The 25393-nt window shown below is 42.5% G+C and overlaps 1 protein-coding gene across 3 annotated transcripts in view; it reads right to left on the minus strand.

Annotated features, from left to right (window-relative positions):
* The window catches only part of SEC63 (SEC63 protein translocation regulator), a 102970-nt gene that overhangs the window by 70221 nt on the left and 7356 nt on the right, over nt 1-25393 (minus strand). For all 3 annotated transcript variants that reach the window (XM_077812898.1, XM_077812896.1, XM_077812897.1), the window contains 2 exons: nt 12198-12297; nt 11161-11275 (listed from right to left, as the gene is read on the minus strand). In XM_077812898.1, the coding sequence (XP_077669024.1) occupies nt 11161-11275; nt 12198-12297 (215 nt within the window). The remainder of the gene's footprint in view (nt 1-11160; nt 11276-12197; nt 12298-25393) is intronic.

The raw sequence follows: 25393 nt of genomic DNA on the forward strand, positions 1-25393 counted from the left end.
ATGAAGTCAGTTTTTTCCGTTTGCTTTTTCAAAAATTTAGGAAATTGCATATAAACTACATTAAAAGAACATTACGGTTGTAAAGTCAAGTACTCAAAAGTTAGGACGTGCCAGAATTAAGGTTACCTGTGCTATCAGCAGCACACAACATTGACTTTCAATAAGTGAGATATTTCTGGGTGCAGCTGCCACTCTGCCAATCTTCCCCCTTAAGGGGTAGTGCACATATCTATATGTAAGGTACTTTTATGGCACCTCCTTTATCACGGTATCTGAGCACCTCAATTTTTAAATGTATATATCCTCAACATCCCTGTGAGGACAGAGTACAATTATCCCCATTTTACTGAGGGCAAATTGAGGCACAGACAGGCTAAGTGACTTGCTCAAAGTCACTTAGGAAGTCTGTGGCAGAGAAGGGAATTGAACTCATGTCTCCAAGTCCTAAGCAAGTGCCCTAACCAATGGATAATCTCTCCTCTCTCACAAAGAGATAGGAAACCTTGCTCCACCCAGAACCGGAAATTTTCTTTCTGGAATAGGGCTACTCATGTTCTTCGCACTTATTTAAAAACCTTCCCAGACATACTGATTGTCATGACTAGTGCATGTCTGTTATTCATGGAGGAAATAGTGCTCCACTACCTCAGTGAACCATTGTATTCTAGCAGATAGATGCTATGCTATCTATTTCTGGTATTCATTTCCTGAACTGAAACAGGGAGATCACTTTAAAAAACAAAATCTGATTCTCTTTATTTACCAGTTGAGGGAGCAGAGAATATACAACTGGAGTTAGATCTCTGCCAATGGATCAGATACAGTAAGATGTAAAGGGAATGCCCAGAATTACTGTATAAGTATCACATGAATTCTGGATCATTGAAGTATGCCAATGTGGGACATCGGCATTCCCAATAAGGTACAACAAGAATTGTATTTTTGTTTCTGTGACACTGCTTGTTTCCATTATAGCCATCTTCATCTTCTATTAACATTCATCTGAGATAAGATCTTCTTGTACCTGATTGTATTCTTCCTCAACAGAGGTCTGAGATCAACTTTCCTGGCACCATGTGTCTGTCTTGAATCCAAAACACTCCAGGAACCATATTATTTTGTGTATTTCCTTCAACTTTGCCACTGTACAGAACCTTGATGAGAAGAACATTTTCCAGGAAGAGATAAGTGAATTTCCTTCTTACCTAAAGCCAATATTGTTGCCCACCATGATCTTGAAAGAGACCCTGGGAACACAAGTCAGGTCAAAAGTCAGGTTGACCAAAGTTGAGAAAAGAAAAATGGTGCCATCCATCTGAAAAATGTAAGAACTGTCTGTAGGCTTGTAAAAAGGAAGATTTCCTTCTTACGTGTGAATTTTCTTTTTAATACTTATGGCCAACAGTCTGTACTGTGGAGCTTTCCCTTCTCCCTAGAGGCAGAGCAAAGAGTGATGGCCAGCCTGGGACTAGGACTGCCCATCTGTGGAAAATCCCAGTACTATAGCTTCCCAAAACTAAAAAATACTAACTGAATATACTAACAGATTTAGCAAAACAGACAAACATTCCTCTATGCAAACATGTATTTTCCATTCTCATCTGGGAAAACAGAGTAGATAGTCCAGCAGCCACTGTAGTCAACCTTGCTTTAGGGTCCACGCTTTATTTTGTATGTCAAGATCATACATTAAGAATCCACCTGATGACACTATTGCTTTTAAGCATGTTGAAAGACCAACATTTCATCCCACCCTCACCATACCTCTTGCATAATCAGTAAGATTATGTAAGAAATGTGGTGAGGGGTGGGATGAAATGGGGCATAAAAAAATCAAAGCAGAAGAGTTCTAATATATGAAAAACATGTATTTAATATTTGCAATATAAATCAATAATACATATGTGAATAATAAGGGTATAAGAGGAGGCTTGGTGGTATAGCACAGACCTTAATTTTTATTCGATACAGTGACCCCATTTTAATGTGAAAAATATTCAAATTAGAAACGTATTCAACAAATTATAATAATTTTAGCATAATTATTAGTGTTCTCTCATTCAAACTACAACTGAGCATCCCAATATGAGTAATACATGTCACTTCTTGTCACTGCTGTTTTCATCTGCAAATGCTAATGCTGATTTTGTCAGGAAATTGCAACACATACCACACCTCCTTGGCATCCACAGATTATGGTACATGCTGGTTTGTCGCTGCTGCAGCCACATCTCAGATTTACCAGGTGAATCACCCGCACAAGAGCACTTTATTAACTTTAGAGTATCTGGGACCAAGCACAACATTGTCTGGTAGAGTTTTTGAAAATAGACTTGGAACTGTCATCACATATCCATCCATACTGCAGCGGATCAAGCAGTGGTGCGTCTGGGACCAAAGCACTTTTCCCACATATATGCCTGAAGATGTGTTCATTTTACATTTCCTATAAATGTTTCAGCTGGTGGTGATAAGGAACTGAGTTTTGGTCTTCATGTGGTACCTTTGCCAATTTTTGCTGCCCATGATGCATTGATGTCACCACAGAGAGAGGCAGTATCCAACTCACAAGATCTTCAACACAGTGCCTTTACTGGGACCAAAACAGGAAACTGTTGTATCACAGCCTGAAAGTACATGAGCAGCTAACAGTCCTGGTACAATGTTCTGGTGTTCCTCTGAAGTAGCACAAATGTCTGTTACAGCTCTCTCTTTAACTGGTCCATATTCACTAAAGATGCGAGGCCCTGTTCAAGGTAATGGTGCAAGAGTAAGACAAATACATCAGCATCATCTGATAATACTGATATTTCCACCAGTTTCTCTTTTGCAATCACCACAATTTGTTGTACAAAGATGTTGTCAGCTTCCTCATGTGAGGTGGCTGTATCTCCCCTGTTGATTACCACACCTCGTTGGTTTATTTTAATTGGAGTGTTGTCTCTACCTTTGATTAAAGTGCAAGCTAATAATGTGTGCGTCACTAGTGAAACTTCTGGTCTTAAATGAGTTTTGTACAAATTATGTCATCAATTGTTTCTGAATTTCAGTAACCATCAAGACAACTTTCTGTGGAGGTAGCTGTGTACTTCTAGTGAACTGATGCGCTCTGCTTGCTTCTGTAGCTCTGCTACATCTTGTGCCACTCTTTGCGCTGAAGTTTTTGTACCTGTCAACGACAAGGTATACATGACCTGTTGCAAGCTTGTGTTCAACGCAGACTCTGAAATGGATCACAGAGTCCTTGATGATACTACTTGCTAACCTGTACTACCCAAAGAACTGCAGAACCACCAATGACTGTGCAGGTGTCTTGTGAATATGTCTTACTGACCCCTCTGTCTGCAGCTGCTTCTTTAGGTAGACTTAGCCATGGCAATCTTCAGGTCACCAGAGTCCGTGAACATTGACATTGGTAAAGGATCCAAATCATATGACAAAATATTCTTGATGTCAACCCCTCATGAACTTGCCTGTAGGTCTATCACTCTTTAATAGATAAGCTTAGCGTCGAATACCTTTGTTGGAAACAACCTGTACATGCTTTGTCACTACTCGTGTCTCTACTATCCTTAGTAGTGTGTCAGAGAAACATATGGGAGAGCTACATTCAAAATTCTTGCATTTCGCGAATTCCAAGTGTGTGCATTTACACTGACTGATGGTGGTGCCACTCTATCACGGACAACGTTTAGTCTTGCCTCTGGGTGTTTAGTGGGTGCTCAGGTCTAGCTTCTTACTGATGGCTTCTCTGTTCATTGCAGAAATCCTTGACTTCATTTCTTCTTTGGGGATCTTTTGTATTTGGACCTTGTGTACTGTATTTCTGTGACACTCTGGTTTCAGAGTGATCCTAGTGATGCAACCATGCCTTTTGTCTAGATTCAGGGGGAGGAGGGAGCATACCAACATGCTATACTGCTAATACAGACTTAATTAGCTAGGAGGTACATTTGTTATGTTCCTTATACAAAATATTAGTGTGAAATTTCATTAAAAAAAAAAGTATCTAGGTAGGTGGGTTAAGGGTGTATGATTGTTGCAGAGCCCTAGAGGAGCAGAGGTCTGCACAGAGAACGGCTGACACCCTGTCTCCTGGCAACTGATGGCCTGGGTCCCCTCTCTGCAAAGGTGCCAACTGAAGAGAACAAAGAGATCAGGTGGTCTCTGGCCCAGGAAAGAGACAAAGGCCAGAGGAGGGCATGGAAAGTTTCAGTTTAGAGCTGGCTGGGGAAAGAGAGGAAGGCCCAGACCCGGGGTCTGGCCTCCCTGGCCTCAAGATGGACCTGACTGAGGTGTCCTTTTTCTTGTACATACAAGCTCTGTTTTGGACTGTGTTCCTGTCGTCTAATAAACCTCCTGTTTTACTGTCTGGATGAGAGTCACATCTGACTGCGAAGTTGGAGTGCAGGGCCCTCTGGCTTCCCCAAGAGTCCCGCCGGTGCGGACTTGTTGTGGGAAGCGCACAGCGTAAAGAGGGGATGCTGAATGCTCCGAGGTCAGCCCCAGGAAGGCCGAAGCTGTGTAAGCTTCTTGCCCTGGAGACAATATGCTCACAGAGAGGAGGCCCCCCCAGAGTCCTGACTGGCTTCGTATGGACTAGTTCCAGAGAATTGCCTGGTGACTCCGTGACAGCTGGTAATAAGTGCTAATATTTCAAAATGCTCAACAGTGACAAGATATCATCAGGTAGTTTATTTGAATTTAGGATCTTGAACATTCAGAATGCACGCAACAAAAACAAAAAAAAACCCCACAACACAACCCTCCACACACAATGAACGCTAAAACAAGGTACTGCTAAAAATTTGCATTTGGCTATCAGAGAGAACCAATGGCTTCAATTCTGAAACTAGTTAATCTCTGGAAATGGACCAGACCATCAGATATGTAGGACATTAGAAAGAAAGCTCACAGGTAAGAAGGAAATTTTCTTCTCACCAGCCCCTCCTTCCTATATCTTGCAACCTGTACTGTGAGATGTGCAAAGCATTACTCACCTTTAGGGTACGAGGAGGATTCAAACTTTATACATGGAAGACTGACCCCAGATTACTGCTGTGGCAGCACATTCTGAAGTACCTTTCCCCCACCCCTCAAAAGCTATATTCAAAGAAGAAAGGACATTAACCATGATGACTATGTAGCTGCCTTTCAAATTTCTTCATATGAAGCACAAGACTCTTCTGCCCAAGAGGTAGTTGAACCCTCAGAATGGGCAGTAATGTTACCTGGTGGATTCACTCCAGTTTTTTTCTCCTTTTGACTGACGAGTGATAAGATGAAGACAGCTGTGGGTTTCGGATTAAATCTATCTGAAGTGCACAGAAACACAAGTTGTCCTAACATCCAGTGTATGCCATTCAATCTCTTTTGAAAGCATAGGACTAGGAGGCAAAGCAGAGGCTAAAACAAGCTGGCACCAGTGGTGATCTCAAGTCTCACCAGCTCTGACATCAGATTCACCTGCTGGAATCTCAAAGGGATGAGCCCACCATTTGAGGGACGAAGTGATTGACCTAAGAAGGGTGATTCTCCAATCTCGATTGGTTGCAATTTCTTGCTACTATGGTAAGAGGAAATTTTGGAGCATTCTCAGATAAAATCTGGCCCATTGAAAGGCATCCACACATGAAATTAGCATACTGAGGAATTGCGTCAGGATTTTTTGTGATATCTGATGACACATGGTGAAGTAAGGAGAGGATCTTCTGTCGTATCTCCTCTGAAGTGAACACCTTTGTGTCCAGGATCACTTCTGAATGCAGAAGTTGCTGAGATGGTTGGAGGGGAGACTCACTGGAGATTATATTCACCAGAAAACGACAGTCTTGTAACAATGTTAATCTCCTCTAGAGCTCAAAAAGCCATCTGAAAGAACAAGGACCAGAAGATATGATCTAAGTAAGGATGAATGTCTTTGCCCCACACAAGCTGTCAGGAATCAGGCCTGCAGCTGATCCTTCTACCAGCAACTTATGAGCACAGCTAACCTGTAGTACGCTGCCTGATTGATGGGAAGCGTCAGCAGATCAGTTCTTAAGCCCAGCAGCAGCTACTCAAAGCATTGGCCCACAACTACATTAGTTCCTGTGCCTATTTGTTGCCAGCCTTGCTCCTCCTTATTCCAGCATCAGCCCCTGCACTTCTCCCATCCTGCCTCACTCCAGGTAACCCGGCTCTGAACCTCAGTTCCGATTCCTGACTTCTGTCTTCAGCTCTAATCCTCGACTCTGGCCTCTGACCCTGGAATCCTATTTCTAGCTTCCAACTCTTGCTCAATGCACTGGGCAAGACAGGCCACATCCCCATCTCTAACATCCACCAAGAACAGCGAAGACCACCAGGATCTTTGTGAAGACTCGTGGGGTAATCACTTGCCTGAATGAGAGATCTCTCTATTGAAATGCTTCCCACTGTAACAGAAATTTAGAAATTTTCAGCAGCTCTCCCTAAATGGCATATGTAGGCAGACCTCCCTGAGGTCTAATGCAATCAAGAAATCCCAGGGTAAGAGTCATGATGATAAACTTTAGTGTTTCCATCAATTTGTTGAGGGACTTGAGCTCTAATATGGCTCATTTCCCCCATCCTTCTTTGGGAACATAGAGAATATTGAGTAGACTCCACCAAAATCTGTCTCATTGATACCAGCTCTACAGCTCCACTGCATAGAAGGTTTTTGATCAGATTCTTTGATCTGGGGGAAGGCTATGAACTTGTCTCTGGGGGACTTGATTGCATAACATTGTGATGGCATAACCCTGTAGAACCATCTAGTACTCACTTATCTAACTAACCCTCGATGGCATAACCCTGTAAAACTGTCTAGTACTCCCTTATCTCCCATGTGTGTTCAAATTTCTGAAGCCTCTCCCCCAAATAAGACATCTTCTTGGACATGGGGCTCTTAAACCAGAAATCAACGAGCAGTCTTGAGGATCGTCTCGTATAGTCCTATTTTAAATTTCTCTATCTATCTCTTCCAGATCCGTGGATCTCTTATTGGCTAGTAACTGTGAAAGGAAGATGGTAACAAGAGGCAGGAGGTGATGAAACAGAAGAGAGTTTCCTCTCACTAGCGTCTGCTACTGCTTAGTCCACATCCTCATGAAACAACTTGCCCCCATGTACTTGATTGAGCTCACAAGGTGTTTTATTTGTGTTTCTGCTTTCCAGACACTAAACCAAGTGTGTCTTCATGACACCACATTAGCGGCTCTCTCCATGGTCTCTAATTTAAGGGAGATCCAGAAAACTGCTAGCAAGACCTTGTTCAAGCTCGTTTTCAGTTTTTTTATCTTGAGTCAGGCCTCGTTGGATCATACAGTCTATCCAGGCTAGAATCACCCTGACAAAACAAGAGTCTGCTGCAGATGCCCAAAGGCCTCTAAGTTCTTTCTTAGAAATGACTGGATTTTTTCAGTCTGTTGGCTCTCATGGTAAACTCTCCCTCCCATTCCTTCAGAGAATCTTTGACCAAAGTGGCAGCTGCTACATCTACCTTTGACCAAATGTTTATGAGAACACCTCGATGTGTCTTTTGGGGTGCTTGTCTTTGTTAGGAAACGCCCACCCAAGCCTTGATTACTTCTTCAAATACCAGGTACAGTGGAACAATTCTCTCTTTGCTTTAGCTGGAAAATATTTCTAAGAGGCTTTCTTGGATTACTCTGGAATTGGTGGCTCCTCAAAAGTCTCAGGCAGCATTTCCAGAGTGGCGAGCACCTTCCATAACACATGATTAAATACCTGTGGAGGGAAAGCCTCTCTTGCAAGTCATCCTCTAATTCTGTTCAGTCTGAGCCAGGTAATTCCCCTTCTTCCAAGGGGATCAAGATGGATGAGGAGAAGAAAGAATTTCACATCTCCCTCTCATTCTCCAATCTCTTCACTTTTTTGATCTTATGAACCTTAAACTTTTCTCTCTCTTTTTTTTTTTTAATATACTGGTGATGAGCTAGAGGAGGAAGAGTCCCTCTTCTTTGATTTTCCCTTTTATGTAAGTGCCACAGTCCCTGCAAAAGCACCTTCCTTATTGCTTGTAATGGGAGACTCAATGACAGAGTCTGAACTAAGGAGCATTTTGAACCCGCAGACTTCCTTTTTCTTTTCTTGCCTTTTCTGGCAAACGTAGCCACAGGTATTCACCCTGAGGTTCCCTTCAGGCCACAATAATTTTTTTGGGTTGAGGGTAGGATGGCTAAGGCAACGTCACATTTTACCCCTTTTCCAAAGAGTCCTGCCATCTCCCGGGTAGAGGCAGGGAGGTTTGGGAGGGGGGCAGATAGAAAAAAATCTCTTCCTCCTTCCAAAGTTGTTTCCTTTGTCGAAAGATGCTTCATTGGCATGTAACCTGCCTATCCATCCCAGACTGAAGTGCAATCACTTCATTATTTCAGAGGGCAATACTGAGGTTGAGAGGGGTGGTAATCCCCATGGAGCTATTAGTGGGGAAGAAGATGAATGGTCACTTGCCCACCCCTCTCCCAACAGTCTGCACTGTGGACAGGAAGAGTTAAACAGATCATCTGCTTAATCACAGGCAGTTGCAGCTCTTCCCCACAGAAGGCTCTGGGTTAGGAGATCTGCCTGTGCTGCCTACTGCATACTAACTCCATAGCCCAATTTTCTGGCTTGGCATAGATCTGGCCCTCACATTGGCTGAGCGGCTTAGGCCCCATGACTGGAGGGCTACATAAGGACCTGGCCCACCCCTGCACCTTCAGGTCGCCGTTTAGTGTGGCTGTAGGATCTTCTTTGCAGCTGGACAATCCGGTCCTAATACTCCTGAACAGGAAAAAGACAGACTTGAGAACATTTGTGACCCTCTCTTTCCCTACCTGCCACAGCCCATGAAAGATGGGGAAAACAAATCTGCTCTGGCAGTAACTCACTCTGCAGGACATGGTCTGAGGTGAACCTGGTTCAGAAACCCCCAGCAAACAGAGCATTTAAAAAAAAAAAAGTTTTAGGAGTCTCCAATTAAAAAAAATCTGAATGTGACTATGTCCTATCCTGATAGGCATTGCTATAAAGAGAAGACCACTAGGTCTCCAGTCTTCCCAGAAATAGAGGAAAAAAACTCGGGTTCTCTACAGAAGAGTGGTCTTGGCCACAGGCTAACTGTCAATCTTTGTTCTGACTCCAACCAGCAGGTAGAGGGGTGAATGCCTCACAATACAGACTGTCTGTCAGAGACAGAGGTTGAAAATGGGAATGCTTTGAAGTTGAATCTCCTTTAGGAACCTATTTAGATGTTTCAGGCAGGACTCTGCTTTGTTTGTCCCTGATTTTCTCAGGCTAGAAATAGGATGGGGAACAGGTTGTAATACTCTGATCTGAAGTAGTTGATGGATGATTTCATTCATGTCATGGCCTTTCCAGGATTGATGAAGTTGGGAATGGGACAAAGCTGTTCCTGTAATTCTAGCACAGCTTCACTGGGTACTCCCTCTGGACAACGTATAGTGACCTCATTTGGTCAAAGATATAGGTAACTCTTTTGCTGAAAAAGCCTGGCACCAATTGGAGATCTAACACCAGACAGCGCTGGTTGGGAGACCTGCATCTGAGGCCACGGAGGGCAGTTATTCACCCTGCACTTGTTTTAGCTTCCACATGTAAAGGGGTAAAACAGAAGAAACACTTCAGACTCCTTAAATTTGCCAAATGACCTGTATTCTTTTCTACAGTATCTAGCAGGACTGCGAGTTGACTTTTCTGATTACTTTGAATACCCTGTTTTCCGTAAGTTTCCCACTGTATCACTAGGATAGCTGGAAACTGATTTTCCAGAGCATCTGATCCCATGGATCAAAGTCCCATATACCTGCATGAAACAGATTCAAATCCCAATGTCTTTTTCACCCCACAGGGAGAAGCCCTTAGGCTGTGAGATTTTTATGTTGAGGGGAACCAAACGTGCAACACTTGTCTCTCCATATTTGCATTGCTTGTGAAAGCCTGGGGAGACTCTTTGGTATCAGATCACAGTTCATATTTATTTTTGTTGTTCTGATGCCACTTGAGAAAGTGTGCGCCCAAAGGAGAGCTCGGACATGAAAGCCTGCCTGCATCTGGCTGCCTGTGAAGGCCACTCTTTCTAGTGAAAATCTCCCCCCACTTAGAAACAATGAGTTCCTGACCACCAGGGAAAATAGCAACATTCTTCCTTCAATAGCAATACCAGGCAGACACTGCAGGGATTCCATCTCACTGACATGGGCAGTAAGAAGGAATTGAGGGATGGTTGGATCCGCACCACTCTTTATGCCCTCAGGTGGGGGGTGAAGATGCATAAGGACATCTAAAATGCAGGTGAGACCCCCCCAATGGACACAGTGGTCAAAAAAAATCTGAATTCTGCATGCATGGGGCATATGCACACCATAAGTGGAATCCATGTGAACAATTACTCAAAGATGAACTGGAAGGAACTTCAGCAGGCGGCGCATTCCCCTGCTGCCAGTGATGGCCATGTTTGGTTCTGCCCCCAAACAACAAACAGGCTGAAGTACCCATTGTAACAGTTCTGTGGAGCTTAGAACAAAGGAGGAAGTGCCTCAACAGCAGTTTTACATAAATGGCACAATTTACCTTACATTAAGAAGAAAAACTAGAACACAGCAAGTAGATGTGAACCCATATGAAGTAGGGATTGTTTATACAGCTTATCCCACCCACATCACCTAAACTGCTCCACAAGTCTAATGTGCATAAAGGGCTTTTGTGCAACGTTGCACCTCAGACTAACTTCTCTTGGTAGGTCTACTATGTTGTCAATATGTATGACTGTCCGCAGCCCATAAGGATATTCTCTCCGGCACAGTCCACGCAAGTCTGGTTTTTGCTCTGAAATTTTTTCAGACAACGCTTAGCTACGATCACGTGAGTCATTCAAAACAGATTAAAACTGAAATCTTCATCTCAATATACTGTATAAGAGACTTGAAGGACTTTGGTATTATAGTTACAAATTAAAAAATACATACTAGCAATGTTCAGAAGATAAAAGTTAACTGCATCTTGAGGCATGCTTTCAACCCTCACGGATGCTCTCACTAGTATTTCCTTTGGCTTAGTTTTACATATAAAGCAAGTCCTAAGCATGCCATATTAAAGTAATGTGTATTACCCAACAAGGGCACTATTACTTACTGGGTCCAAATGTAAGACTTCATAAGGGTTGTATTCTTGATATTCTCTGTCTGTTTTTGAAACTTTGTATGCAAGAAACAGAAACAGCGCCCATCCAGCAAGAAGAATTGCTTTCCTGTTTAGAAAGAATATGAAGGGTAAAATAAAATACACACAATCCTCCTTACTTCTAACATAACACTGTACAGGTAATTTGTGAGGCTAATTTATATAAAAAAAACTTAAGGACCCCACATTAAATAATGAGATCCAAAAAACCAGTTTTAGAACAAATACCCTTGGTGATAAAATGGTTTCGTCTGTTGAATGACTGGGCTTTTTTATTGCTGTTTACATAGACAAGCAAAACAGTGAGTTTCTACACTTCCACACCCTCTACCTCCACAAATCAAAAAATCTCCTTCAACAAACAGAACAGACTAACAAACAAGAAAGTCTCTGTTCCTCATTTACATAGAATATTTTGCACCTAATAATGGATGCAAGTTCTGCTTTTTAAAAAAAAAGCAAAATACAGAAAAAAGGAATAAAACTGAACAGCTGGGAAGTGAAAGGGAAGAGAGAGGAGGAGATGTGAGAAAGCGTAACAAATAGTGGGGGATAAAAACACAGGCATTACATTTAAGTGAGCAAAACATTTGAACATCTTTCTATGTATTGTATTTAACTGGACATCAATAGTATTGGTATTTTGAGGAAAGGGACAACAGAATTCTGCTCCATTATTGATAAGATCCAGGAGAAATTGTTGATTACTGTTGGGGTCTACTAGGTTAACTGAACAGGAATTTAAGAAGCTGTAACATGAGTGGCTTCTCTCTGAATTTCAAGCCCTATTAGATATTAATAATTAACAAATTTTCATTATGCAATTGTAGCAGATTCTAATAGTCCCTTTCTTTAAAAGGTTATGAAACCTATTACTTTATTATAGAACTAGTTCCAGATGCTTTAATTAAAACTTTAAATTTATGTAAAAAAAATACAAAATACAGTAGTAATTTAAATGAGAAGTTACCCAAATGAAATATACTTACTTTATTGTAGGAATTATGTTTTGTTGTGGTTTTAATAACCGCAAACGATACCACAGACATCTTCCATATACTTTTCTTATATTTTTTAATCGAATTTGCTCTGCAAAAAAAATTTAAATGGCTAGTTAAAATTTAATTAGAATTTACATCAAATGCAAAGTGACAAGTGAGCTGTTATCTTGGGGTTTGCAGTGCAATTCCAGTTTGAGACTTGAAAGAGCTTCATAATCAAAAAAAGCAGTGAGTGAATTACAGATTTGTTTCCTAGGCATTTAAATGGTACCAAATTTGTAAGTAACGGTTTAACTTGGATTGCTCTACACTACCTACTACAGGAATCAATTCTCTTTTTTCTGTGTATCTTGAAACAAGAATCACTGCTGAAACAAAGTCAGGAGATGTAGCTTGTCTATTCCATGCCCTACTAGTCTCACATGTGCAGTTTTAAAGCTAGTTAACTCCAGCAAATGATCTCCCCCTTTGATATCAGCTGCAGTATGCAGGGGCAGAAAAAGAAGATAGCATATGAAATGGATCTTGGAATACAACTGGGGAGTGTGAATTGGGGACATTTTTTGAGCAAGGCACTGGAAGAACTAAAAACCTTCAAATACTGTTACCCTCTTCCTCTTTGTAACACCCACTTTGAGAGTTTATTTTTAGTTAGACTGTAGCTCTTTGGGGGCAGAGACGTATCTACCTAAATGTAGAACCCTGCATGGATACAAAATTTGTATCCGCATCTGATCCGCAAACATAGTCTGTGGTTATAAAGCAGATTTCTGCAGATTTGCAGGACTCTACCTATATGTTTGAACAGCATCTCATACGAGGTCCCAGTTCTGACAGGATGTTTGGCAAATATAATAAATAGCAAAGAACGAGGAGGCTAGCCACCGAGAGGTTTCTTCCCCAAACATTTCGAAGTGGGTGGGGCAAATCTATAGTACAAAATTTCCCCAAGAGTGGGAGCAATCTGTCTATATTTAAAGAGCTTTAATTATATTTTGGTATTACCTGGGATCAAGCTAGTGGTGAGAGAGAGGTTTCAGGAAAAGAAGTACACTGTGATGGAAAGTGAAGACAGTTTATGAACCCTATAATGGATTTGATGGGAAGAGAATCCCACCAATTGTGAGAAGCATAACTTATATGGCTGTATAGACCTTCTATAGGATTAATTTTATATTATAAATGGGCTTCTTGATTAGTTTTAAAGTAACTTTTCTCTATCATGATGTAGATTTCATAAGAAACTAAAATTGCTTTATCTGCAAGAATAAGAGCATTTGTCTACACTTAGATTAGCAGAGAAGAAAGTGGAGATGATGAAATGTCATGTTTTAATTAATTTTATTTTTGCTAATAAATTAATATAGTGACTGGTTTTGTTAAGGTAAAGTTTTTCCTATTAGTTATTTTTATAAGGGTTTGATCTGAATTTTCCCTAAACTATTGACACAGTATCATCTTAAGACTTTTCATCCAAATAAGACCATGTCAGCCTCCTCAAAAGAGGTTTTACGTGTCTGGATTTCTGATTTTTGCAGGATCACAGACCAAGAGTCACTGTGATATGGAAAACGTGTTTGTTTGTTTTTAATTTCTGGCTTAGAGGGACTTTTCCAACATTGATGCTTGTTAACAATGGTCTCACATCTGACTGGCCCAAAAGCCTTGGATGGAACAAGCAAAATTCATCAATCATATGAATCAAAAGGTAACACAGAGAATCCTTGCCTTTTGATCAACAAGAAAACTGAAGACTGAAGCTCCAGAATTTCCAAGAGTGATCACCTTGGGGAGAGGAAGCCTCAACATCCACAAGCCATTCCAGACTCTAACCAGTCTCTCCCTGCACCAGAGGCAGCCCACTAGTGGGAAACATTGTGCCAGCAGAACATCACTGTATTAATTGCCATTCCAACTCCTACTCTACAAGCGTCCAGCAGGCTGCACGCAAATGCTGAAAAGTTCATGAACTCCTTGTGAAAACAAGTGTCTTATTTTTCCAGTTTCTATATTTTACTCGGGGTTGTTTTGTTTTTTTATTAACTGGGAGATGTACCAGTCTTTTTATTTTTAGGGTGTGAAAGTAAGTGTAGCTGTGTGCACACATCTGGTATGAGCATCCATACAACAAGCCCAGGGAAGGCATCTGAAAGGAGTTCCTCAGGTTTAAACGGCCCTAAATACTGTCTCAAAGACACTCATTAGAGTATGTTCTGTGTTTAAAGGTCCCGAGAGACTTGAGATTATCGTCTCTAATTTCTGGTAGATAGGAAGTTTAACAGAACTCTTGATAGACAAATGTTGAAGTCCATATTGTAATATCTCCTTTGAGGGATATGGAGGAGAGGAAAGTGTCAGACTTTAATTCCTATGTGGTGGCTACGAAGGAAGTTTTAATACTGGTTTCAGTATTAAGATATTTAATCGGCTTCAAATTATAGATTTGATTGACTATGGTAAAATTCTTTAGTTAGGATTTATACCCAAATGGACAGCCATGTTCTTATACACCTTAAAATGTACAATGATTAATTATTTTTGGTATTAATTTAATGATGTAACTCCAATCCATTACTGAGATTAACTTGTGTGATATGATCTGAATTTGATCTGATAGTTTTATTTTTAGTTTATCATCTTAACTTTGATATGTTTTCTAGATTTTGTTTTAATAAAAGTGTTGGCACCCACTGTGGAGGCAACATACTCCACCACTCACTACCTCTTATTTCCCCCGGTTCAGTAAAGGTATCCTCCCCTCCACAGCATAACAAAAAATCCCTACACTGTCTCACTCATGATATACTGCAGTCCTCAGTATTTCCATACTGTTTTTCAGCTTGTAATAGCTTCAGCTTTGTAAATTCTGCACAGTGCAAGAAAGAAGTCCGGCATACAGAGCTGGACAAGTGGGAGCCCTTCTTGAGGGAGAAAAGTGGTGCAGGAGATTGACAGCTGTCAGAGCTATGCTTCAGGTTGCTAAGCAAGGACCATGTGATGATTTGTCCCATCATTTCATGGCTACTCAAAGCCTGTAAGAAACATTTCACAATCTCCTGTGTAGCAGGTGTAAGTTTACATGAGAATATTTCTCCTTGATGCTACACTAGTTTTGTGAGGGCAATAGAACTCAATTATCTACACAGAGTTTCATGAGTACCTGGCCAAAAAAAACAAACAAAAAACCCCCACACTGTTAGTATGCAAAGAATGGCTCTCCTTATCCCTACGCACTTTGGCATTGTGAAACATTGTGAAAGCATCAGCACAGGGGTGCCAAGTATTCACTTTTGTGCGCAAAGGTTTTCTGACAATAGCGTCCTAAGCCTAATCACATCAAGACACCCTGCAACATTTCCACGGAAGGTTTTTTGAGGGGTTCATGTCATCTGATTCAAGTACTGCACTGCCTGTGAGCCCATTTCTATAAGGCAACCTTTTCTCCTCTCTTGGCAGTTATAAAGTCAACCAGATCCCTGCAAGTCACTTTTCTCTACAACGCTTGCACTGTAGCTTTGCTTCCTGGAGTTCTAAAGGAAACATCCTACTGTAACAACCCCCAGATGGATCTGACAAGACAAAAGAAGGTCTCCACAGATCAGAAGGGCTGCAGAGGGAGACATCTTTTTTTGCCACGACCTGGGTCTCGAGAAGGCTCCTCCAACGGCCATATAAACAGACTATGATGCAGAGGTACAGAAGGCTATGTGGATGCCTAAGTCTACCTCAAGGAAGTCGTTGGTAAAAGGTACTGCAACTCAAACACACAACTCAGATTACAGCTCTATCTACTACAGCAACCAACAGAACTAATCAATTATGCCAGTCCATCCTTGACTAGCAGACCCCCCCTTAACCCACTTGAAGGAGACCTCACACCCTCCCTGTGTGAACAGACACAAAGGCCCTCAAGAGCCAACACATTCCTATGAAGGAGCTGTCTCTATGGAACACCTCATTACCACCTGCTGTACCAAAAGTACTTTCCCAATCCTTTTGAAGTCTAAGGCAAACAAAGCCTTTGTCACATGGTAACACAGCTAAAGGCCAATCCTAGATATGGGCCAGACACTGTCCCTAACTGCTCAAGGCATCCCTCTCTCCCACTTTTATGAGTGTCTGCAGGGTGTAGAAGAGAGGAGAAAGCCAATGGTGAAGTGACCCATCACTGGCATCAGAAACTGTTCCCGATTCACTGTCATGGTATATACCAAGTTCTTAATCTCTTTATCTTCTGAGGAACCCCTTGACTAATGGACTCTTACTTTCTGAAGTAAACTTTACATGAACCATACATTACCTTGCAGCATATTGGAAGCTAACAATTCACACATGGATTTACTAGTTATGAAATAGCTTAGCATCTTCTGGTAAAGCTGTTTCATGCCAAACTGAAAAAATAATTACCTTCTTTCATTGTTTACTTTATATTTATGCCCAGCAGTCACTCCCAGATGCCTACAAACAGCAGACTTGAACGCACAGTCAATGAGAACGGCTGGGGTTTATGTTGTATCCCTCAGCTACTCTGGGACTTGGCCAGATATGCTTCTACAGATTCTTTTCCATCCCAATATTGCTTAAAGGGATGGCAGATTGAGATAAATCCTGAATGGCTGAGGTCAGTTTGGGCATGATTAGAGGCTTAATTTGAGCCCATGGTGTGCACACACACAAAAATCTTAAAACAAGGTGATTTTGTAGACAACTTGGTTTTAGGGTTGGGGGGGGCAGAGAGAGGAGGTTGGTTGTTTTAATGGTGTCTCTCTCTCAGAGAACCCTTACCCAAATGATGCCAAATTTTGACCACTAGTCTTATCTCCACAGTCCTATGAAGCACAGCAAATTTCAAGATAATTCAGGAAAGTAAGTGGAGTTTAGAGCCCTTAGGACAGCCATATTTTAAAACATCAAGCAATGCTCAAACTATAGCAGAGCAGCAGCGTGGCTATGGAAGTGGCCATTGAACGTGCTACTGTATCAGAAGCATCTAATGCAGCCTGTAGCGACATCTGGGAGACTAACTATCCTTCAGATATAATGAATTTAAGCTCTTCACTATGTTCTTGTGGGAGAATCTCTATAAATCGTGACAAAAATGGGAAAAAGGTTTAGAAAACCTGATCTGTGAGGAAAGATTAAAAAAACTGGGCATGTTTAGTCTTAAGAAAAGACCACCGAAGGAGGGACCTACGCTAAGAGCTGTAATAAAGCAGATGGTGATCAACTGTTCTCCCTGTCTACTGAAAGTAGGACAAATAGTAATGGGGTTAATCTTTAGCAAGGGAGATTTAAGTTAGATATTTGGAAAATATTTAACTAGAAGGGTAGTTAAGCCCTGGAACATGCTTCAGAGGGAGGTTGTGTAATCCCCAGCAATGGAGAATTTAAGATCAGGTTGGACAACACCAGTCAAGGATGGTGTAAGTGTATTTGGTCCTGCCTCAGCATAGGAGGGCTAGATTATATGACCTCTTGAGGTCCCTTTCCAGCCCTACATGTCCAGGATTCTATGATAAATAGGGATGGATAGCAGGGCAGGTGAAAGAGGTTGAGGGCTCATAAGAAAGCTATGGCACCCCCAGCTCTGCCACTTCCCCCAAGTGCCCTGCAGCCTCAGCTCTGCCAGCACCCCACACAACCCCCTGCAGCCTCCAGCTCTGCCAGTGCACTGCAATTATCCGAAACTCCCAGCTCTGCCAACCTTCCTGCACACAGCTATTCTCCTGTACCATAGTTTTCCTTTGCTCCAGCCATTGGATTCATGTCAGATTATAAAAGGGTGAAGTAACAGCAACAGAAACATCTGCACACCAGGGAGCGAAGACTTCTGGGAGATGCATTCCCTGCTTGTGGTGGGAAGGCCCACTTACAGCTTGGAGTGGGGAACGCACACACTGAATGGGTTGAGGCATGATGTGCTGGAGCAGGGTGAGTGTGGCCCAGCTGACGGGGGTGGCTAGCTCAGTACACAAATTGCAGGACGTGATATGTACAACTGCCTAAATAACCAACTCCTAACGTATCTTCTCCTGTTAAAAGAAACTAATAAATTCAATGGCAAAACACATTATCAGAGTTGCTGCTTGGTGGTACATCACCACCTTGCAGAATACCGAATTGAGCAAAACTTAAGCTTCTAAAAACCAGGACATGCACAGTTAAGGTTGCCCATGCAACTTTAACTCTACTGTCTTTCAGCAATGTGTCATATGCCCTATTAACACACATACCTTTATTCTGCCAACTCCACAGTTGCTTAAACATGCAAGCTCTTCACCTTGTTTTACAACCCCTGCAAGATTTCACTTAACACTACTAAATAGCAAAAAGGAATAAACACAGTTGCCCACACCATGTCCCCTCTGTTCCATGGAACTGGCAGTAGCCAATGGCAATTATTTGGATACACTCCAGGTACAAGTCAGTGTATTGGCTGTTAAGTGCTCCTACACTAATAGGTGGAGACAGTAGTTGGGCCTGCTTGGTAAAGGTGTGTTAGTAATATGAGGCCATGTGTGGGTTTTATTGTGATATGTGACAGAGCTGTGATTATGATTGAGGATAGCTATAATTTCACACACACACCCGATGCATGTGAACAAAGGGAAGAGCTGCATGTGTACCTTCAGGATGCAGAATGCATCACTTCAGTGAAGAATTGTGTACATTATGTAACAGGGTGTGACAGATATGGCAATTTCCTGCAATATCCTTGCAAAACCTTAAACATAATCCAGTAAGTATCTTTAGAGTTTATTGTATTAATTAAAAGGTTACATATTACTGTAGGCTGGGACTGCATGTAACCTCCCTAAGAGGGAGATGGGATGTGAACCCTGGGAAGCATATGAACTTCAAAGGACTGTACTGAACAACAGGCCAGGAGAGAATAGATATTCGGGACAAACAGTATCAAGTATTTACCTGAGGAATCTCTAGAGAATGCAAATTCCCACCTCCAGTTATGCAAAACTCCTCCTTTTGAAGCTATGCCCTGAGGAAGGGACCATTGTTTATTGATTACTTGTTCCCAGACCCTGAAGATCAAAGGCCCAAACTGTATAGAAGAAAAACTAACCTATGCATGGGTGTGCTTGTTCTGAATTAAAGCTGTTAAGAACTTGTAACCACAGAAAAAACCCTTTGTGGGGTTTTGAAGGCCTGACTCCTGCGAGAGCCCTCCTGGAGCTGAGGAGAGGAAAGGCGTGCTTTCTGGTAAGTTTATTAGCATGAGTGTAGGTTGTTTTCAACTTAAGAATATGTGCTTGTTTAGGCCTGGTCTGCACTAAAACATTAAATCAGCTTAACTACATTCAGGGGTGTGAAAAATCCACATGCCTGAGTGACATAGTTAAGCCAACCTCGCCCCCCAGCATAAACAGAGCCAGGTAGATGGAACAATTATTCCATCAACCTAGATACCCCTCTCAGGGAGGTGGATTACCTACACCAACAGGAAAACCCCTCCCTTCCGGGTAGGTAGTGTCTACACAAGGTGTTCTCAAACTTCATTGCACCACGACCTCCTTCTGACAACAAAGACTACTGTATGACCCGAGGAGGGGGGGCCAAAGTTGAAGTCTGCCCAAGCCCCACTGCCCCAGGCAGGAAGGCCAAAGCCCAAGGGCTTCAGCCCAAGATAGGGGGCCTATGACCTAAGCGCTGACACCCAAGGCTGAAGCTGTCGGGTTCAGGCTTCAGCCCTGAGCCCCAACAAGTCTAACGCCAGCCCAGTTTGAGAACCACTGGTCAACACTGAAGGGCTAGAACAGCACAGCTGTAGCATTTTAAGTATAGACATCTGCTTAGAAAAGGCTGTGTGATAAACAGTAATTGCTCACGGTTCTGTAAGTTATCATAGGTGCCAACTCTGTGGGTACTCCAGGAAAAAATTTAGTGGGTGCTTAGCACCCACCAGCTCCCCGCCCCCCCCATCCAGTGTCTCCCATTCACTGGTGGCCTCGCCGATCAGCTCCTCCCCCCATCCCTCCCAGCACATCCCTCCCACCACAATCAGCTGTTTCACAGAGTGCAGGAGGCGTTGGAAGGGAATGGGGAGGAAATGTGAGAGGCAGGGTGGGGGCTTGGGTGAAGGGGTGGGGCGGGGACTTGAGCACCCCTGGGGCCCGGAGGAAGCCAGCGCCTGTGCTGTTTATAGCCTGTGAGGAAAAAGCAAAGCACAGACACTGGCCTGTTTAGACAGCCTGATTTACTGGGACCACCACAAATGTAGTCAGGGAACTATGCAGCCTGGAAAAACCCTGGTCGGGGGGACGGGGACGGGACACAATGACAGACACAGGCTCTGTCCAGGAGAGGTGACATATGGGAGCCAAAAGCCTAAAAGTGGGTGCCCTTGGTGGACCAGGGAGGGAAAAATACATGTGCAGTTTCCCTGAATTGTGACACATGAGTTTTATAATAAAGTGTATTGTCAGTAGCAAGAGGGGATATGAGAGCAGTCCACGCATTTATTATCTGCGATGCACTCCAGGTAAAGTGCATGTGTTTGAAATCAGGTGTAGCTGCACAGAACTGTGGAGGCAGAAGTTATCTCTGCTTGGTTGAGGTGTGTGAGAGATCTGTGGATTAATTTAAGGTGTGAATACTGTGATTGTGATATGAAGAGCTAGGTATTCTCCTCAATTTTCCTATGGGGAAACAAAGTAAGTGACCTGTGTGACAGTTTGGGGAATATGTCTGTGTCCAGTCACGAATTCCATTTGGTTTTATGCTATTTGTACTTATAACAATGATAGTGAATTAAATCATAATCTGGTAGTAGTAAACTGACATGTAGCAAGGTAATATGCTGGAAAGACAAGACAAGGCCACCAAGGAACATTGAATCAACAATGAATAGTTCTACTCTGTTGGTGTTCTGTGTCTGAAAAGTGCCTGGCACAACAGGGTCCTGGTCCCTGTCTAGGGCCCCTCGGCACTACAGTAATACAGAAATACAAACAAACAGCACTGCCTTCTGACAGAACCATTAACTCTGGGGGGAGGGATAGCTCAGTGGTTTGAGCCTTGGCCTGCTAAACCCAGGGTTGTGAGTTCAATCCTTGAGGGGGCCATTTAGGGATTGGGGCAAAAATTTGGGGATTGGTCCTGCTTTGAGCAGGGGGTTGGACTAGATGACCTCCTGAGGTCCCTTCCAACCCTGATATTCTATGATTCTAGGAATCCTCTATGCCCAGAAACCCACACGTTCCTTTCTTTAAAAAGTCTGAGTTCCTTGCTTTAAAATTGTCACATGGTCCCCAAAAGACCGAACTATAAACCAGAATGCTTGCAGGGATGGGAGAGCATGCATTAGCTACTGGGGAGGCTTAGGAGTATCAACACTGGCCTCAGGGCCCTGTGTTCATGATGGGTTCTGCAGCCAAATGAGGGACGCCAGACAGGGAGTCTGCACCCTGAGAGTGTGCCTGGGTGGCCAGGACTAGAGAATGTCTGGATGCTGCTCAAACCTAGTTGGTTTGGAAGTATATGGGATCCAAAAGTTGGATCCAATACAATACTCGTGATAGTCCACTTGGGGGACTCAAGCCAGAGCTCTAACAATTTGCACAAGGCCACAACGGAAGTCTGAATGCATCAGTTCCTTCTCCAGGCAGTACATTTATGCCTCCTTCAAATTCTTCATTTTATGTAAGAGGAGTTCTTATTGGTCATGATCATGTCAAAATGCCACATCACGTACTTAAGTCTAAATATCTCTTCTTCCACATTACTGATTACTTCACCTAGTTTTGAATACTTGAACCAACCAGATTCAGGGTTGGTCTACACTGGCAAGTTATGTCAATGAAACTAATGTTGACAAGGGGAAAAAAAACCTAACAAAAGCAAAGTCGCCAAAGTGTGTCTACATTTGCTCCCACGGTCAACAGATTGCGTCCACATTTGTCGACAGTGAGAGCAATGGACTCTGGGTATGTATCCCACAGTGCCTGGCAACAACATCCGTCACTAGGCATTGTGGGAATATGGAAACAGAGCACAGCGCATCCTGGGATGTGCAAAATGTACCGTCATGAACCACTCTGTCCGCCACCCCTCCAATGGTTTCTGGCTTTCTTTTGCGCCGTTTTTCCAACTGTCATTCTTTTGTAGCGCACGCCAGCATCTGCGGTGAGAGAGGATGGATCCCGCACTTCTCTCTTATGTGCTGTTAGCTGTCATGAGGACATCACGCATGGCAGCACAGTTACTCGCAGAGTTACTCACAAAGTTAGCAGAGGATGAATCGCAGGCACCCAAGTGTAATATGGACAGCAGCAACTTATCAGTGCTTTGTGCATTCACAGAGCAGCTGCATACAGTACCTTGCAGTGTGTACGCTATCACTGTTTTGTCGCCAAAAGCCATTTTTATCGCCAAAAGCCTTTTTTGGCAACAAACCTTGCAAGTGTAGACAAGCCCACAGTATTTTTTTTATTTTAAGATTGAATTCTCATGCCCATCAGATGTTTATTAGATTATAAAACACTGCGATGAGTAATTTTCTGTGCAAAGGAAGTTTTAAATAAAGGAGATAATTTCATTACAGCATTCTTCCTTAGCACCAATCTTCAAATGAATAAATGCTTAACTGGTAGTGCAGGCACACAAATCCTTTTATGTTTTAGCAGGAATGAAAGTATCACCCTATCTTCAAGAACTACTCCTAATATACATGTAAGAATTAAAAGAATCCCTTTTCAGCAAGCAAATTTAAAGTAGTTATGCTTTAAAGCCTCTGAAGGAAAAGCTGTAGACACTAATTAAAAGTGCTAATTTTGTGCAACTCTTAGCATGAGGTGTCAGTTTTTGGAAGAAGAGGTGGGAAGAATGATCATTTTCAGCTATGTGACCCCCCCCCCCATCTGTCTAGAACTCTCCCTTTATCCCTCCAAATCATCCATTTTTAAATTCCACCATAAGCCTCAGTTTTCACTTTATTAGCTCTGATCCTCACTGAATACTTATTTGTGATAACTACATGAGCTATACTTTGTGTTAAAAGGAGCTATTAATGTAGTAATGCCATTTTAAGTTACTTCAGAGAGATTCAAGCAGCACAGACTTCTTGAAATTTACAATGGAAGTTTTGCTTGCAGACCCCCTTTCTGAGGATCTGATCTCTCTGCTTTGTGCTCAGAAGTTTCTACCTTCCATCGAGAGATAGTGACAAGTGGCTGATACTGAAATGGTTTCTAACATAGGTCAGGGGGTGGTCCTCATAATGCAATAAGCCATTTTGCTCCTCTACACACTATGCATCTCCTTCATTTGACATTAGCGTCTGCCAACCCACACTGAGACAAGAATTTAAAACCTACTCTTGAATATGCATTTCTTCTACAGAAACTTAAAATGTTCTAAATAAGTCATATTTTAACCTACTCTTACAAATAGAAAACATTACAACACCTGAAATAAACAAAAAACCTCTAGTTTTCAGTTTGCTTTGTGCCTTTGACAGCACAGCACATTTAGTCCATTTTGCGGTCTGGCACACTAGAATCTCATGGCTTGTGCAATGCCCTGAGGAAGCACACCACCACATTCTTCTCCAGGCCTTGACAAAAAGGTGGTTAACAGGAGGAGCGGCAAAGCCAATCTGAGTTTGGGGAAAGGTAAGTGTCTCTTTTCCCAGACTCTTACACAACTTGGGGAGGAAGACTGGCACAGCCCCCTTTCAACTCTGGACACTTCAAGGGTGCCTGGAAGTAATTCATGGGGCAGTCCATGGGTCCCCTTCATCTTCACCATTCAGAACCTTCCACAGGCTCAGATAGAACCCTGGCTGCTTTAAGCTCTTTTGCAGGACATGGGAAAAGCAGAAGAGGCTATGTGCCAGGAAAACAAAGGTAAGTGACCCTTCCACCCCACACCCCTTTGTGGGACTGTGGAGAATAAGGTAACAGCAGTGGCATAGGCCAACCTCCTTGAAAGGGGGTGGGACAAGAAAGGTGAAGTACAACTATAGCAGAAAGCAGCTCTATCCTGTGCCCAAGAGCCCCTCCAAGTAACCAGGTTGCTCAGAGTGCCACTGAACTGCACCAGGATCAGGATTGGTCTGCAGACAGATACTAATGCACGTACATAGATGTGGCCAGTGCTCCCATACATGCTTTCCTGATGCAGTGCTCATGCATGCTCCCCTTTCTGTGTGAGCGCATGCCCGGTATTTTAAAACCGGAGGCTTTGTAGTGTAAACATACTCACAAAAACATTATGTACATCAGACTGGCAAATCCCAATCACCTGCTCAGTACTGAGCAACATAAAGCACTTCCTAGACCAGCATTTCTCACCACAGGCTTTTCTTGTGGCCACAGCCTCCTCAGTGGTGATTGAGGGCAGGGGCGTGGCGGGGAGCACCTTGTGTTTCTATTCTGTTTAGGTCTAGTAAAGAATACAGACAACTGTACATTATTTTTATGATTGAGTCTGCATAAAGCCCTACATAAATAAATTATACTGATTTGGACATGTATATGTGCATATTTATTTGTTTTTCCTAACGTATTTTAGGAAAAAGCATCAGAGCAGCCACCAGCAAGAGTTGGTGGCCACACTCTGAGGCCACCAAAGTTTTTGTTGTGAGAACCCCGGAACACAGTGTTTTCTCTGCAGCTCTTCTCAAATGGGAGCACAAGATCAGATCAGGGAATTTAATGCAGGTTTTCCACATGAAGACAGAGCAATGTATACACCTTTTCTAATAAGAACTAACAGTTTTATTTAAAATTTTTGATGTTGGTAGCCCCTGAACTATCAGTGCTATGAGCCATTTTTCACCAGTGGATTAACAAAAAATATGTAAAACTTGCAAAATCTAAGTTTCCTGAATTCCTGATAGCAGGTGTCCCCATTTTCTGCTCCTGTTTGCCCCCATCCAACACTTATGCACAGAGACACATAAATGAGGGTGGTAAAATAAAGATGGCATTCATCTGTTTATTTGGAAGCAACACGGTCCAGTGGATGGGGCACAGATTGAGGAATTAGATCCAAGTTTTTTTCTCCACCGCTAATTTACAGTATGGTCTTGAATAAGGTTTTAACCTTAACCTTGTGCACCTCAGTTCCACATCACTAAGGGGATAATACTCATCTACTTCACTAGTGCTTTGAGACCTACAGAAAAAAATGCTATATAAAGAAAGTTACTGGTAAGTAACCTAACA

Source organism: Eretmochelys imbricata, chromosome 3 (genome assembly GCF_965152235.1).
Source record: "Eretmochelys imbricata isolate rEreImb1 chromosome 3, rEreImb1.hap1, whole genome shotgun sequence".
NCBI lineage: Eukaryota > Metazoa > Chordata > Testudines > Cheloniidae > Eretmochelys > Eretmochelys imbricata.